Source organism: Drosophila novamexicana, unplaced genomic scaffold (assembly GCF_003285875.2).
Source record: "Drosophila novamexicana strain 15010-1031.04,08,12 unplaced genomic scaffold, DnovRS2.1 tig00001222-arrow-arrow-pilon, whole genome shotgun sequence".
Classification (NCBI taxonomy): domain Eukaryota; kingdom Metazoa; phylum Arthropoda; class Insecta; order Diptera; family Drosophilidae; genus Drosophila; species Drosophila novamexicana.
The window spans coordinates 612,405-628,485 of record NW_020824845.1 but is presented as its reverse complement, the minus strand read 5'-3'; the positions used below and the strand labels follow the sequence as shown (position 1 = coordinate 628,485).

Here is a 16,081-nt window from a genome sequence, read left to right as displayed (position 1 = left end):
AAAAAAACAACTATTTAAATAAAAATGCTGAACGGCTTCTAATATTTGTAGATAAACCATATACCATCTTTATTCGTCTTTTAAAAATAATCGACTAGCGGAAAACCGCACAAATTCTAAACAAAGCGCAACAACTATCGAAATTGCAATGCATACTGTCGATAGCATTTATATCGAACAGCAGCAGTGGTTAATATCGTTGGCTCTGCCGATAAACATCTTAAAGATAGAACAAATTAAATAATTAAAAAATTTGTCATTCGAAGTGCAATTTGTAATAATATTAATGTCATTGTGAGTTGGATATTTCGGTTGCGCATATACTCACGTCGATAAGGAGTTGCGGTTGCAGCTTGCTTCGTTTTGTACGTCTTGCATACAGACAAACGTGTACATACTAGCATACATACATACATATTCGTATTTGCGTTTGTGTAACTTTTGTTTGTCGCTGAATACATACATACATAAATATTTCTCTTGTCTAAAATTTGTCACTGAAATTCCAACAAATATATTTGATATAGATAGATTTGCATGTGCAGCAACGGTTTTAAATTATATTAAATTTTCTAGTTCTTGGCTGCTTTGCGACTTGTACATACATATGCGAGTTTTTAATTAATTTTTTTTGTATGTACCATACAATAAATACGCATATATTTATTTGCGCATACATATCTATCACTTGATTTAAAGTATTTGCGTAGTAAATACCTTTTACATATACATAAATATATATGTAATATATATGTAATCATATCTATCACTTGATTTAAAGTATTTGCGTAGTAAATACTTTTTACATATACATAAATAATAAATTCTTTTAAACGCAGCCCAAGTGACCAGTCGGCAAAATGGACAAAAAGATCTCCTCTACATCGCAGCCACGCATTTTGAAGAAGAAGCATTTCAGAGTAAAACATCAAAAAGTAAAGCTATTCCGTGCGAATGAGCCGATTCTTAGCGTATTTATGTGGGGCATTAATCATACCGTAAGTGTGTCGAAAATGATGCACATTTATTAATAACTCCAACCAATTTTCAGATAAACGAATTAAGTCATGTCAACATTCCTGTAATGTTGCTGCCAGACGATTTTCGAGCGTACTCAAAAATCAAAGTCGATAACCATTTGTTTAACAAGTATGACGAATTGGCTTGAATTTATGTATAACTATTTTCTCATTTTCGAATTCGAATTTTCTATTACTTAGAGAGAATATGCCGTCGCATTTTAAGGTTAAAGAATACTGTCCCCTGGTGTTTCGCAATTTACGTGAGCGATTCGGCGTTGATGATGTCGACTACCGCGAGTCCTTGACCAGGTCGCAGCCATTGGGCATCGACTCATCGGGCAAGTCGGGTGCACAATTTTATCAGAGCTACGATAAATTCTTTATAATTAAGAGTCTGACATCCGAGGAAATTGAACGCATGCATGCCTTTCTCAAGCATTATCATCCAGTGAGTCAAAGCACTTAAATATTTATTTAAATAACGTAAATGTCATATCATATTTTCTCAGTACGTTGTCGAGCGCCATGGAAAAACCCTGTTGCCTCAATACCTGGGCATGTACCGGATTACTGTGGAGAGCGTGCAGTATTATTTTGTTGTAATGCGAAATGTTTTCAGCTCCCAGTTGACCATACATAAGTATGATTGAATTTTGATATGTGTGTAAAAATTATTCATATATATTTCATTAATTTATTCTGTAGGAAATTTGATTTGAAAGGCAGCACTGTGGATCGCGAGGCTTCAGAGAAAGAGCTTGAAAAACTTTTGCCCACATACAAGGACAACGACTTTATAAAGCAAAAGGTCAAATTGGAGATCGGAGAAGAACCCAAGAAAAAATTGCTGGATACTCTAAACAATGATGTTGATGTAAGTAACAAACAACACTTATTCTTTGTTATGAATGTAGGACTCTAAACTGTTGAAAAAAAAAACGCTAAACCGCGCGCCTAGAATATTAAAAAGTTGGTGGAAAACAGTTATGTCCGAATATTTTACCATCAGATCCATCAGCTCGGACTCAAACATATTTTCAAAAATATTGAAAATTAATTTAAGGCGTGCACAATATTCTTAACTAATTCCGAACGACCCTTAACAAATGTTCAAAGTCCGAATTGTAAGAGAATGAATACTTGTTAGAGTTCTCCAACCAATTATAAGTAAGGAATATAAACATAAAGTATTAAGAAAAATAAAAAAAAATAAACGCTAGTAATAAATATTAGAGATGCATTTAACGTTAACTTTAACATACTCGAACAGCTCCTAACCAAGTTGCATATAATGGACTACTCTTTACTGGTTGGTATACACGATTGTGTGCGCGCCGAAGAGGAGGCTCTTCAAGGAGACAGTGCCCAGGCTACAGGACGCAGCGAGAACAGTGAGAGCGAAGAATGCGATAGTGGTGAACGGTAAACTGATCTAAATTATATTAGGTGCAATATATTAATATGAAAACTATTTAAAAGCTGGACGTATAACACACCACCTGATTCCCCCAGAGGTGCACAATATAAGGAAGTTGTCTATGAAGTCGACATTTATGCCATTCCAAGTATTGAAGGTAAATGCAAGTCATATAGCAAATCTGACTAAATCTAATTTAAAAAAAAACACAACTTTTCAGAGAGACGAGAAATCTACTTCATAGCTATTATCGATGTTTTGACTCAATACGGTGTTAAAAAACAGGTATGCGAGCAAATAATTCGGATCTGAAAATTATAAGATACATTTGGTTTTTTGTATTTTAGGCAGCGAAAGCGGCAAAGACAGTTAAGTATGGTAGTAATGTTGATGGAATATCAACTTGTGATCCTGAACAATATGCCAAAAGATTCCTGGAATTTATGGATAAAGCTATAGAATAAGATATTTAATTGTATTTGTCATATTAAAAAAGAATCAAGTATACACATAAAATGTCGTGAACATTGTTTTAATCAGCTTAAAGTTATAAGATAAGTTTTTGGCAAATGAAAAATAATATTTCTACCATAGAACAATTGTACAATTTGTCTAAAATTTGCACAGTAGTTACGTTATATGACACAGGTGCACGCTAAGACCAGGTTCTAGGATGCTTAATGGGGTTTTTACCATGTGACTTCGTATAAATGTGTAGGTGGAGTTTCTTGCTTAAATTCATATTTATAATCTTTAAGAAAAATTCATCGGAGACATGTTTCACACCGAAGAATTCAAACTTCTTTGGTGGAAAATGCGGATTAAAGCCCTTCATTAGAACTTAATGAATACGTATTTAAAATACAAACAGTTTTATGTATAGAGGTGATCTTGCTGACGATGATATTGATAACGTAGAAGTGAATTTGCCTAGAAGATACGTGTTTGGACTAAAAGAGTTTGGTACATTGATTTATACTTGTATTACTTCTATAACAAAATATAAATACGTAAATACAATAATTTGTTTATGTTAAAATCATTGTGCTTAGCGTTCCACAATAGTCCAGCACCAGCCTTTACTGAAATTGGATAAGCAACTCATAATATCTATATATATATATGTATGGACTTAGAAAGTGATACTAACTACAAAACGATTAACCTGATAACGGGGGCCAATCGAAGAATTGCGCTCGAGGTTTCGCATATTTTCAAATCGCTCGCGAATTCTAAAATTATTAGAAAATTGAAATCAAAAAGGGATTCAAGGGGTTAGATTAATGAGCTTACGCCTTTGCGCTTTCTATTGTTGAATCATCGGACACTTGCTGCGAATAGATATCAACATAGCCATCAATAAGTTCCCGCTTGATTTCATTGGCCTGCCATTTTTCGAATTTGGCGAGCAATTGCTTGGCTCGGGCCGCGCTCTGCGCCTATAATTCAAAGGTGGATTAATCACAATGATTTCTATAAACTGTTCAAAACTACTCCGTTTACCTCTTTGAGAGCTTCGTCCCCGTTGCTTGAGCTTAATGCTAAAATTTCTTTATCGATTTCAGCTTCATCATCGCTGTCCTCCTCCTCGTCCTCGTCCTCCTCCTCTTCACTATTGGATTTATTATAATATGCCCGCCTATCTTCCGGCGGAGGAGTGAAACACTTTAGTGGCTTGGGACTGTAACACTCAGCTTTCTTTGATGTGTTTTGCTCCATTTCACGAAATTTACTTAGCATCGTTGACGTGGTCTGCGTTTTCTGCAGCACATTTTCGTCGAACGACAAGTTCTGCCTTGGATCATCTGCTTGCCCCGAATCGGAATCGGGTGACGGCATCTTGACCACACCTTCCCGAGGTGGCGTTATGCGGAACTGGCGTTTCTCACTGCCTTTTGGACGATAGGTTTCAAAGAATTTGAACTTCTGGCTCAACTCGTCGGTGGCTATTTTTACATCCTCTGGCTTAGCATCACATTTTACCACATTAATGTCAGCATTCTATAAATTATAATATTATTATTATATTTTTCTTTACAAATTTACTCTGAGAACTTACCTCGGAAGTAACTTGACTTTGGCTCGTGCATTTGCTGAGTGCAACAGGTCGATGTTTTTGAAATTCCCGCTGGCTATTCGAATTTGATACCGAGTTTGCTTCCAACTCCTTAAAGATGCTTCGTGACTTTTTACTTATAGCTAAATATACATTAATATATACATATCTCAGTCAAAATTAAATAACAATGAAGCCCTTGATTTTGGCAGCCTAACATTAATTACAATATAACTGATGTGTGCAATATACGATAATATTCCGATCTTAGCCACAAAATGGAGCTCATCAGAAAACAAATAAATCTTAAACCCATTGTATGTACATATGTACATACATGTATACATACATACATACATATTTATACACATACATATGTACATACACACATATATATGTACACACATATACACATATATATGTGCACATACATGCAAACATACATACATATGTACATCAAAAAAAAAAACACTACACTACTAGGTAAGCAAGCAAAAGTGCAGAGCCTACTTGAATTCTTGAGAATCGAGGAGGAGAGCACTTGGCAGAAATTCGTTTATTTAAATTTGCAGCTCAGCGATAAATATGTTTGTTCTGTTTTGGTTATTAGAAATCAAGCATGCATGTATACCCTAACACACAAACACAAACACACACACACATACACACGTAAGCACTTCATGCAAAATACTTGTTTTAAAATAGAATTGGAACTGTTTCGTTAAAGTGTTTACAAATCTCTGACGAACATCTTTAAATAATGCTTACCAGACTCAAATACATCGGCATCCTCCGACAGACCCGACCTGTGATTGTTGCAATTAGATGGTTCGACATTGTTGCCCTTATCATTGAATATTGCACCATTTTCGAATCGTTCCTTAATGGAACGAGCCGCTGCTCCTTCAATTTGGATGTCCGGCTGTTTGCCGACGGAAGTAATTCCGTGCTCGGATTCGGCAACAGCCTGCTGATACATTTCCTTAATTTTCGCCTGCTTGCCCATGAACAGGCGCGAGCGTATATTTTGGATTTCCTGTTTCCGCTCCTCGCGTCGTTCCTCCTTCGACTGCATGGTGCCCTTCTCAAATCTTGTCTTGATGTCGTTCATGGCATCGCCAAGACCCACGGGTCGCTCCTTTTGGGTGCTTCTCTTGGAGCGTATCAAGTCGGCGTCCTCGTTCTCTTCGCCAGACTCGTCGCCGCTGTCGGAACCATTATTTTCGATCTCGGCGCTATTTAGGCGATACTTGGTTAGAACTGAAGTGCTGCGCTTTATCACTGGACGCTGCTGAGCCTTCAATTGCTCCTCCTTAAGTTTATTCTGTTCCACATTCTCGAAGAGCTCAAATCTGGAGCGAACGTTCAGTTGATGCAGCTCATCGAGTCCCAGATCCGGTTTATCAGAGGCTTATTTATGAAACAAATTGTAATATTGAAAAATTTAAATTAGTTTAAATAGTAAGATAGTACATTTTGGCCAGAAGTTAACCCAAACGAAACTGACCAAAACATAAATTAATCTCGTATGATTTTTGCCTCTGATCTCTCTGCAAAACATTTTAAATGCACACATGCCAACGCTTAGGTACCCTTAGCAACAATAACGAGCTAAAATGCAAGAATTTCTTAACGACGTGGCAAACTCTTTGAGTATTTCATAAACCTCTTTCCTTCAAAAGGGAAAAATTGCCTCGGACACTTTGAATTTGTGCGAATCGTTGCTTGTACACATACATACACACATACATACATTTAAACGGTACCTAGGCATAATAAGAGAGCACTGAGAGTAAGCACTGCGAGTATGCGATCCCGTTCTACCACACAAATCATATGGACAGTGTTGCCATTTTCATTCCAAAAAAGCTAGATATTTAAAGCTTTAAAAAAAAGAACAAAACAGTCAAATGTTGTTCAAAAAAAGCTGAACAAAAAACATAAATTTTAAAGGTATTTTTTGAAATTTTTGTAGAAATTCAAGGACTCGCTAATGCCGACTAAATGCAAATAATTACTGTTTGTTGTTTCAGCCAACAGCAAAATAAACTTGGCATCATCCATATCTTTTTGCAGATCCTCATAGAAATGAGGAGCAAAAGCATTTTTCAGTATATTTGTGCATTTGGTTCGTTGCATTTTTATTTGGCTAGCCGTGCTGCTGTCATCGAATTGCATAGCAAACAAACTTGTCAAATGATCCTCCGGATCCACTGCAGTGTGTTGGGCTATAAAAAAGACTGCGCAACCTCTTGCTCTACTGTTTTAACTGGCCATGTACAAAGTCTATTTTGTTTTTTTTTTGGGTATGTCCACCAAGCAGTCTTAAATGCTTTTTTGTGGCTGCATGTGCTTTTAAATCGGATAACTTGGCCGTGATATTACTTTTGCAATAACTGCAATAAGCCCACGTATCGTCAGTAACATCCTTGCCGAACCAGCTTTTTTTAGTTTATGAACAGTTTTCGACATTTTACAAATCAAAAGTTTATTAAGTTGTGGAATTTATTGCCTTAGTGGTGTGAGTTTGAATTTGAAACTAATAGCGATACCAACATGCCAACTTCACGCTTTCCTTTCAATAATGATACCAACTTCGCTCATTTGAAGTTTAGACACATTTTGGCTAATATTAAATAATTTTATAAAAGCGAAAAGCAAGTTAATCTCATTTTTAAAAAGCCAGATCCGACGGGAAAAAATCTGAATTGGCAACACTGCATATGGATGACAGTAATCCAAAGCAGTTGTATTGGGAGCGAGATAATGTATCATATGTATTTCTTACTCTCTTGCTTTTTGATCTGGTTTGCTCTGCTATGCTCTCTCTCTCTCTGGTTTTGATTCTAATTTTTTTTAGGTTCAATTTTTTGGTTGCAGAGCTTAACTTACCGCGTACGACGTCCGGCGGGAGCTCGGTCGGCTGACTTTCGCGTATGATAAGCTCCGTTTTGCGGGGCTTGGGCTCTTCGTCCTGTTCAATGACCTTGGGCGCAAAGAGCCTGTCGGATTGAAGGATAATGAGGAATAGTGAAAGCTGACAATATAATAATCTGATGTACTTACAACTTGAAATGTACATTGCAGTACAGATTACCTTCGTGACTCTGGTAGTTATCGAACCTGAAATGAATAGTTAGTTAGGATTTCCAGACAATATGTAATCGATTGACTTTGGTTCGATATCTTATACATACTTCAATTGTTTTGCGCAATCTTGGCAGCGCAAGCACGATTTGTGGTAGATATCTTTGCCAGTCTTGAACTGAACTATGACCTCTTCCATTTTATAGACCGGCTTGGTGCAATGTCGACAATGGGTCTGCTGCTCATCTTGCAGATTCTATAGAAACAATATTCATACTTTACACTCATGCGCTCCAAATAGTGTTATTCTATGGTATATTCTTGTTATTGGAAAATGATTTGTGATATTTTTATATTTTTTTGACATGCTCTGGGATTAATCGAATATGGTGTGGCTCATAGAAATGTTTGGATTAATTAATGATTTGCTTACACTGAAGATTTCTTGGGCTTTACTTGAATCACTTGAACGTACATGGATTAAATTGCGCTTCTGAAGGGCGTCGAACTTGTTAAAACTGCTTTTCTGCGAATAATATAATATAATATGTAAAGCCTAACCTAGTTTTTTATTATGGGAATGTAACTTACCACAGATATATTTTGATTATCGTATTCGCATTTCTTTGGCTTTTTTGCTTTGCTCTTCTTTTTAAGAACTACATTCCCATTCCCATCCCCATCACCCCCTGCATTTTTTCCTGACAGTTCCTGAGGTTCCACAGGTGCTCCAACGACGGAATCTACAGTTTTTCTATCATTCTCCCGTATTGAGTTTGTCGATCCCGTGTCCTCGAGTTTAGTTTCCACAAGTATCTCAGTTTTGGAATTCGTTTTTATTACCTTTTTAAGAGTTTTTCTTGTTGTTTTTATTGACTTAGAAGCCAAGTGTTCTTCCTCGGCGTTTATAACAGTCTTTATCTGCATACGGATTGCATTGAATTAATTAAATAATATTAATATTATAATATATTTGTGTTAAGGAAGTTCGAAAGGATGCAATTGTAGGTCGGATCTGAAACAGGGTATATCCCAAATGTAGGCTCTGGACTGGAGCATAGGTATGATTTAATTAAAAACAGAGGTAAGGAACAAATTACCCCAAACATTATTATATATTAATCTTTTTATTTTGCATAGTATGTACGGACAATAAACACCGAAGTTATTTTAGAATGTGCGAGAATGTGTTGTATATACAACATATATATATATACTACCTGCTAAAATTGTTTTTTTTTTTTTCTTAGTATTGCTCACCTTTTTAGTTTCCATTGGGCAGACTGGGGGCTAACACAGTGACCCTTTAAATATATAAAGATATATGTATGAAAATAATTGATTCCTTTTGATATACACATGTACACAAACAAACGAGTTAATTATATAAGCTGGCAAATAATGGGTTAAATTTTACCTATGTATATGTGCTACTTATGTGCATGATTTACCTAAAATACGTATTCGTATTATTCGAATTGTATATTTAGTTATTTGCGCGTACCTGAGACCTAAATGCACTTCTAAATACATATGTATGCTTTTACCTACATACATACATATGTACATATGTACATATGTATAAAAATACGCATTCGTTCGGAATTCGGACACACATCTGCATGCATACACACACACACTCGTACGCATATACGCGTGTGTATACCTACATATTTATACACGCTTGTAAAAGACCGAATGGTAGAAGATGTTCATGTGTTGGAAGGGGAGTGGTGGCAGGAGGAAAGATGCGTCAGCCTCTGCCCATTGAAATGCTATGCATGCAATCTTAAAATGGTGTGCTATTTTCGTAATAAATATTTTTCAAGCAAGTTTTTTTAAATTCCCTTATTGTGCAATTACACGTAAGGGATATGCAACGGCATTGGTTCTCATTTTAAATATTTGTTGTATTTCAATACTCTAATAAAAACTTAATAAAATCATACATATGAACATTTAATAAAAAATGGGTTATTATTATTATATGCATAATATTCCTATCTTGCGAATTAATTATACATTCAAAAGTTACCTTAATATGAGCTGTCGCTTAGTTTCTTCAAGATGTATTCCCTGCACCGTAAACTTCCGTTACTTTTTCACGAAGGCACACGACACTGATCGATAGTTCTTTGGTGCAAATCCAATCGTCGACTGTTCGGATCTAGATATGAGCACAGAATTCGATGCTGGCAATGAGAGCATTTTGAAGCTTTAGCATATATATATATATATATATATATATATACATATGTATATAAATGTGTTTGGAAGCTTTTAATATACCTAGTCTGTTTTTACCAGCAAAAGTTCTGAAATACCTCTCTGACATATTTTTGTATTTAGGTGATTCAGTTTAATAACGCAAAAGGATTGCAAGAAAAATCAAAAAAGAATATTTACGCTCGGCTCGCCGAAGATTGGATACCCTTGCATCATACATATGTATAATCGATTTGTGATTTCGTACAAAAATCTGTTGATATTGTTTAGCAATATGTATTCTTATATTCGAGGCATTTGAGATAACTCCATCCTGGTTGAGAGGTTGGGTTGATGGGTAAAATTTAGGAAAAACACCAGGCTAGCTTTTACCTGGAAAATGGAAGTCGGATTAAATTTTTAAAAATGCTACTATATTAATTATTGCTTACCATTTTTTTTTTTAAATTTTATTCTATATTATATTCTGTTAAAGTAATCGATGGTTGACAATTATTTTTGTTAATATTAACACTTTATTTAAACGTTGAAATATTCTAATTATTGAATATTTAATATTTATGCACGTATAAATATTTTCTTAAGTCAAACCTAAGAGCAAAACTAAAAATAACTGAGATGAAGGAACCAAATATACAAAACAAAGATAAAAGCATATAATTTAATACATAGAATTAAGCACGTTTACAAGAATGACGGTCACAATTCGATTGCCTAATATGTAAACAATTCTATTGGGCATTTCCCCATTAATAATGCAAATATATTTATTTATTACTTATAATAATTTGAGACCTTCGACTGTTATTCGGTTGTTGATTTTTTATGCCCTTTATATAAAAGTTATCAATTAGATATTGTTGACTTTTAATATCGGAAAACTTTCCAAGAACTGAACACATTAAATAAATTTACAATATTTTGTTGTCGATTCGCTCTTCGTTTTTTTATAGAATTGTGTCGATACCCCGTGAATTAAACAATAGATACACATAATTAAGTAGATTGGGAAGTCCGCTGTCGATATAAATCGAGTATTACTTTACGCTCAAATACTGAATATTTTTGTTTCTACCGTGAATGAAAAAAAAGAAACATGAAAGAGAAAATATTGCAACAAATTTAATGCTACAGGATGGTACCATGTATATATGTAGTTGTGTATATTTTATGTAGGGATATATATGCTTATATACCAACCATAAAAAGTCTCGCAATGCCTAATAAGTTAATAATTAAATGCAAGCGTTCGATTAGTAGTAGTTTAATTTGTAATGCCACTATTTTTGCTTTTCATTTAGCCTTGTTGAGATCTTTGCCTCCATGTGAGTGCATGTGAGTGTGTGAACATGCTTGCAAGGAAGATAATGTGCGGGAATATAGCTATTTAGGTTCTTTAATTGAAAACCAAGTAGGAGTTGTGTTAAGTCTATCACTTGTATGGCAGTGTGTTGTCAATATAGATATATAGACTAACAACAAACAAACACCGCCCTAAGCCCTTAGATGCATGGCAATTAATTGTTCCATATTCTGCTAAATATCCTTTGATGGTGCTTTTATCTTTTGTGCGTGCGGGAGTAAGTTGGCATTTGAAGCCCTATTGATTGGCCTGTCAACTGAATATGCTTTATAGCAATCCATCTCCAACAAGGCCTGCGAGCCACCCAAATTAATTGTCGTAAGTCCCGAGTCGGCCGAGTTGGAAGTTATGATTGATTCGGATAGATGCGTTTGTGATTTTGTGGCTTGTAGCCCCTTTAAGGAGTTGATTGTGGACATAGCCGGTAAGCCTGAAAAAAATATTTACATTATTTATTATTAATTTAAAGCCAAGTCGTTTTATATTACACTCAGATCCGTTGACAGTCGTCTGGGGCAAACTCGATAATGCCGATGGATATCTAGAAAGGCCGAGAGAATTGCTTTTAATGCCAGCAGGAGCGCTGCTCTCCAAAGCCGCTGTCGGTACACTTTCTAGTGTTGAACATTTAACGCTCGTTTTGCTGATGATGTCCGCTAAAAGATCAACAGGCAACGCGGAATTGCTAGCTGGCGATACCGTCGCCCCAGACAGATTGGGGCCATGCTTGTAATCGGCACCGCCAAATCCAACATAATTAACGCGGCCACTGCAGTGGCTGTTATCTCTTTCCGAGGCTGCCGAGCCTGTGGCAGCTTCATTACCACAACTCGGTTTCATGCCTGAAAGTAATATTAAGCAAGTTAATTAAAATTGAAAACAGTTTGCGAGAGGTTTGTCTGAAATTCACCTGTCACTGGCGATTGGTCACCGCTAATGCTTCCCCCGCCTCCAATACTGCCTCCACCAGCGCTGCTTGAACCATCACCGCCGCCTCCGCTTGTGCTGCTTGGAGGTCTGGGAAGGCGACGTCGCAGCCAAGGGTGCTTCAGGGCTTCCGAGGGCGTTAGTCTTTTTTCCGTATCCCATTCCAGACATCCGCGAATAAAGTTAAGAAAGAGCGGATCCTTACAGCCATCTAATGCCTTTGAAAGACTCTTGGAGCATGGTGGTCCACGTGGCTTGCCTCGCCGTGACTGACCTCCGATTAGTACCACCATCCCATCAGGCATGGTGCGGACAGTACAATAGCGTGGATAACCCTTTGGACTGAAGAAAGTTTTCGCTCGCTTCGAGCTCGCCAATAAAGTTTTGCTTGGCATTCCAAGAACTTCGATAATGCAGGCTAACTGGTCGCTTTCGTTTTCTCCGGGAAATAGAGCATGCCCCGACAGCAGCTCAGCAAGAATGCATCCGAGCGACCACATGTCAATAGCTCTTCCATATTTTGCGCCCAAAATAACTTCGGGTGCGCGGTAAAACCTTGATTGTATATATGTGTAAACACGTTGACTTTCAAAGCATGACGATCCAAAGTCAATGACCTATTGACATAAAATAGTGTTTATTTCAAATGGATGGAGGATATTTATAGACTTGATTTTACCTTGATACCAGAGCGACCTTGCTGTTTGAGTAACACATTCTCCGGCTTCATATCACAATGAATTATCTCATTCTTGTAAAGTGCATCCAAGCATTGGAGCAAGGAATGAGCAAATTTACGTACCAGCTGTAGGCTGAAACCCTTGAAGCCGTTTTTCTTTATTAACTCATATAGATTGATGCTGAGGAGTTCGAAAGTGATGCAGGTGTGATTCCGAAAGGCAAAATAATCATACATATGAATGATGTTCATGGTGTTGTACTTGTCGTGGCGTCGCAAGTGATGCAGTATACGAATTTCCTCTTGTGCCTGCCGATGGAAGCGTTTCTCGTTTCGCACAATTTTCAGTGCAACATGTTCGTGCGTCTTGTGATCATAGGCCTTGATAACCTGTCCAAAGCTCCCTTTGCCGATTATTTTAAGCATTTCATACCGGTAGGCAACGTGATCATGGGGTATATGAATATAGGCGCCCTGCTCATTGTCGTAATCGGAATTGTTGGGTCCATAAATTCCCGGGCGTTTCTTAGCATTGGCGCCAATAAAGTAAATCTGCGGATAGGCCAATATTTCCGTACGCTCGTATGGCGTCAATTTATGCATGTAAAGTATCATAACTTGCTGCGGCGAAACCACAAGTGCCTTTGGTTTATCCTGCAGTGCACTCTTTTGTTGGCCAGACATAATGATTTGTTCATGAAACGAGAAATGCTCGCCGCCAGCTATTACGGATTTCTGATGCTGCGATACCAAAGCGAGTGAGTCAACTGCCGCGGCATTTAGAGACAAATCCTTTTGCGGTGAAGTTGGCGATGCTTCCGATTTCGGCGTGACAATTGTAACGTTCGGTAGAGAGCTTGCTATTAAATTGAATATATAATTAGTATGTATAGAAAATAAATATTGCATACATAGCTGTACCTTGAATCGATTTTGAGACTCCACATCCATCTATGGCTGAAACATGTACCCTGGGATGATCTGAAATAAAATTCGAAATCTCATGCGTTGGCGGTTTTAAGGGTAATTTACGATCCTGAAAAATAGCCAACGATCCGTAACTGCTGCTATAAAATGGAACCTCTGTACAGGAGCGATGCGATGATAAACTATTTGGATTCATTTGATTTGCACTTCCACTTGGATTTTGGGGCATAGTCAGAGTCAGCATCGCGGGTGAAGTTGTTGTTTTTCCCAACTGCATCTCGATGGAGGCCGATGGCAGCATATCCCCGGTGAACGTGCTGGCATCCAGAATGGCGTTCGCCGTGGACAACTGAACATTATTTGTGTTCTGTGTGCCGACCATTTCGTTGAAAATATAGCTATTTAGCTGGCTATTGTTGTTGTCCAAATGGTTAAACGTCCTGTTGTTGGTGTTGTTATTGTAGCCGGACAGGCTTTGATTATTGTTGCCGGGCTCTAAAATTGCGGCCGTAAATTGCTTGCTTGCTTGCTCTTTAGTTCTGGCAGAGCCTATTTCATCATTGCGCACATATTGTCTGGCTTGATTTTCTTGAGAGGATTCGCGTGGAGCTGTAGTTGATTGCAGGCCGAGGTTCTTTTCCGATTTGGTAAAATTGTTTAACGGTTGCGATCGATATGACAATGACATTACTAATCGAACTGCGCTCGCCGACAACGAATTTAAACTTGTTATGCTTTGCGTGAGATTTTCTTCTTGGACTTTCTCCGACTCGCTGACTATGCTGGAGGTGCTGGCAGCTAGATCCTCTAATGCAGTGCCATATCGGTCGCTATTCGAATCATGGGATGATAGTCTACTCTGAATCTCGGCTTGACGCTTTAGCTGGGCACGATCTTTTTTCGGTATTAACCCTGAACGAATGCAGCTGTTGTTTATATCTAGTTCTTCACAGGATTCGCCAGATTCATGATCTTCTGATGCACTCTTCTCATCATCCGCAATGTTTATTAAATTGGTTGCATTTGTCGAAAATGGGCTACGATTCGAACTTCCATTACCTGGCAGCTTGTCGGCGGCACCGATTTCTAAAGACTCATGCCTGGCCACATCATCGATTAGAGAAAATAAATTATTTGCCGACGGCGAAGCACAGTAATTTCGGGTCTCTGCCCCCAAAATGTACTGCTTTATGGAACCTGCTCGAATTTGATTGTCCAGCGATATCGCGCCTCTCTTCACAGTTGAACGCTGGCTGAACCTAAATTCTCGATCATCGCTTTGGTGGCGCTTGCTTAATTTTTGGTATCTGGCATTTTGCAAATGCCCCACCTTCGCTTTGCCAAGGTAAATGCTTAAATTTCTATAATCGTGATCGACAACAAATTCGCTAAGTGTTGGTGTGCCTCGCCGAACTGTGGCAAATTCGGATTCTGGATTGTGCTGGTGGACTAGTGGATAATAGTTGGATGATATTGAAATATTCGTCCGTCTGCCAAATGGACCGTCCAATAGAAGTGGGCCCTGTTGCCTTTTTGGCACGTATTTTATTTGTCCATTGGCGCCCTGTTGCGTATGGTTTGGGTCTATGCTGGCAACGTCATCGAAGTCCCGTTTATATCTCGTTCCAGGGACAGCTTCCAGATAACCCTTGTCTGTTTTCCTGTTGACTGGCCGCCCACAAAGAGCGCTCAGAATGCTAAAGCTTAGCACATTTTTTATTGAATTCTGCTCTTTGCTTTCAAATGTGCACTTTTCTAGACTTTTACTCCGCTTTGTAGCATTTAATTTATTTGGGCACTCACTTTGCTTCCACATCAAACAATACGGTACCCTTGCGCGTGTTGTGTGATAATCTACCGATATTATTCATTGTGGTTAGCAGTACGAATTAATTGATACATATGTACTCGTCCGAAAACATTAATTATTACTACAGAACCGATTATAACCATATGTACTAATGCTTTTTTGTACAAATGTCCACAGCAGTATTTCGACACAATTGACACGCAGTGTGTACATATGTATGCATAAAGTTTTTTCTCGCTATAGTAGCAGTAGGGTTGGTTGTTTGAGCAACGACCAGATACGACATATCGATAGGCTGCTCGACTCTATCGATCCGTTAGTTGAAAATAGTATATCGTGTGTAATTGAATTTTGTTTATGAAATCAATGTGATTTAGCAACTGATTTAAACGCGTTTTTATTTTATGTTACTTGCTTTACATAAGAAACTATTTAGTAATTATTACTCTTTTAACTCTCTTTAATTATTAATTAGAGAGGACTCTTAGCATATGTATCGATAAGTCAATAAATCAATATCGATTATATACATATTAATTTCTAAATAACATTATTTTATAAGTAAAT

General features: G+C 37.4%; 3 protein-coding genes across 5 annotated transcripts; 1 reads left to right on the top strand and 2 right to left on the bottom strand.

Annotated features, from left to right (window-relative positions):
• Positions 1-194: 194 nt before the first annotated feature.
• LOC115766711 (phosphatidylinositol 5-phosphate 4-kinase type-2 beta) lies at positions 195-2,955 on the top strand. 2 transcript variants are annotated; one of them, XM_030710634.1, is made up of 10 exons: positions 195-365; positions 840-998; positions 1,052-1,149; positions 1,221-1,470; positions 1,532-1,662; positions 1,728-1,896; positions 2,293-2,444; positions 2,502-2,596; positions 2,660-2,724; positions 2,787-2,955. In XM_030710634.1, exons 2-10 carry the CDS (start codon positions 861-863, stop codon positions 2,901-2,903), a joined length of 1,215 nt encoding a protein of 404 aa, XP_030566494.1. In that variant the 5' UTR covers positions 195-365; positions 840-860; the 3' UTR covers positions 2,904-2,955. The 2 variants fall into 2 exon arrangements, with proteins under 2 accessions (XP_030566494.1, XP_030566495.1); XM_030710635.1 differs by having other exon boundaries at positions 206-294.
• Positions 2,956-9,748, bottom strand: LOC115766710 (glutamic acid-rich protein). 2 transcript variants are annotated; one of them, XM_030710632.1, is made up of 13 exons: positions 9,618-9,748; positions 8,843-8,886; positions 8,174-8,503; positions 8,016-8,108; positions 7,693-7,838; positions 7,562-7,618; positions 7,388-7,497; positions 5,264-5,905; positions 4,499-4,638; positions 3,943-4,440; positions 3,733-3,878; positions 3,590-3,671; positions 2,956-3,521 (listed from the first exon to the last, which is right to left on the bottom strand). In XM_030710632.1, the coding sequence occupies exons 2-13, from the start codon at positions 8,855-8,857 to the stop codon at positions 3,519-3,521; spliced, it is 2,262 nt and encodes a 753-aa protein (XP_030566492.1). In that variant the 5' UTR covers positions 8,858-8,886; positions 9,618-9,748; the 3' UTR covers positions 2,956-3,518. The 2 variants fall into 2 exon arrangements, with proteins under 2 accessions (XP_030566492.1, XP_030566493.1); XM_030710633.1 differs by having other exon boundaries at positions 8,058-8,108; positions 9,618-9,747.
• Positions 9,749-10,936: 1,188 nt separating this feature from the next.
• Positions 10,937-15,727, bottom strand: LOC115766708 (putative dual specificity tyrosine-phosphorylation-regulated kinase 3 homolog). Its single transcript, XM_030710626.1, has 5 exons — positions 13,699-15,727; positions 12,778-13,637; positions 12,082-12,715; positions 11,660-12,013; positions 10,937-11,601 (listed from the first exon to the last, which is right to left on the bottom strand). Exons 1-5 carry the CDS (start codon positions 15,518-15,520, stop codon positions 11,345-11,347), a joined length of 3,927 nt encoding a protein of 1,308 aa, XP_030566486.1. The 5' UTR covers positions 15,521-15,727; the 3' UTR covers positions 10,937-11,344.
• Positions 15,728-16,081: the final 354 nt, after the last annotated feature.

Excerpts from the sequence above, each read along its gene's own strand:
- LOC115766708 (XM_030710626.1), bottom strand. The coding sequence starts at position 15,520 with ATGTGGAAGCAAAGTGAGTGCCCAAATAAATTAAATGCTACAAAGCGG. Across the intron at positions 13,638-13,698 it reads AGTCTCAAAATCGATTCAAG|CAAGCTCTCTACCGAACGTT; the intron begins GTACAGCTATGT and ends TCAATTTAATAG. Across the intron at positions 11,602-11,659 it reads GACTGTCAACGGATCTGAGT|GCTTACCGGCTATGTCCACA; the intron begins GTAATATAAAAC and ends TATTTTTTTCAG.
- LOC115766710 (XM_030710632.1), bottom strand. Across the intron at positions 7,839-8,015 it reads AAGCCCAAGAAATCTTCAGT|AATCTGCAAGATGAGCAGCA; the intron begins GTAAGCAAATCA and ends TTGTTTCTATAG. Across the intron at positions 5,906-7,387 it reads CCCGCCGGACGTCGTACGCG|CCTCTGATAAACCGGATCTG; the intron begins GTAAGTTAAGCT and ends TTCATAAATAAG.
- LOC115766711 (XM_030710634.1), top strand. The coding sequence starts at position 861 with ATGGACAAAAAGATCTCCTCTACATCGCAGCCACGCATTTTGAAGAAG. Across the intron at positions 1,150-1,220 it reads GATAACCATTTGTTTAACAA|AGAGAATATGCCGTCGCATT; the intron begins GTATGACGAATT and ends TCTATTACTTAG. Across the intron at positions 2,597-2,659 it reads TGCCATTCCAAGTATTGAAG|AGAGACGAGAAATCTACTTC; the intron begins GTAAATGCAAGT and ends ACAACTTTTCAG.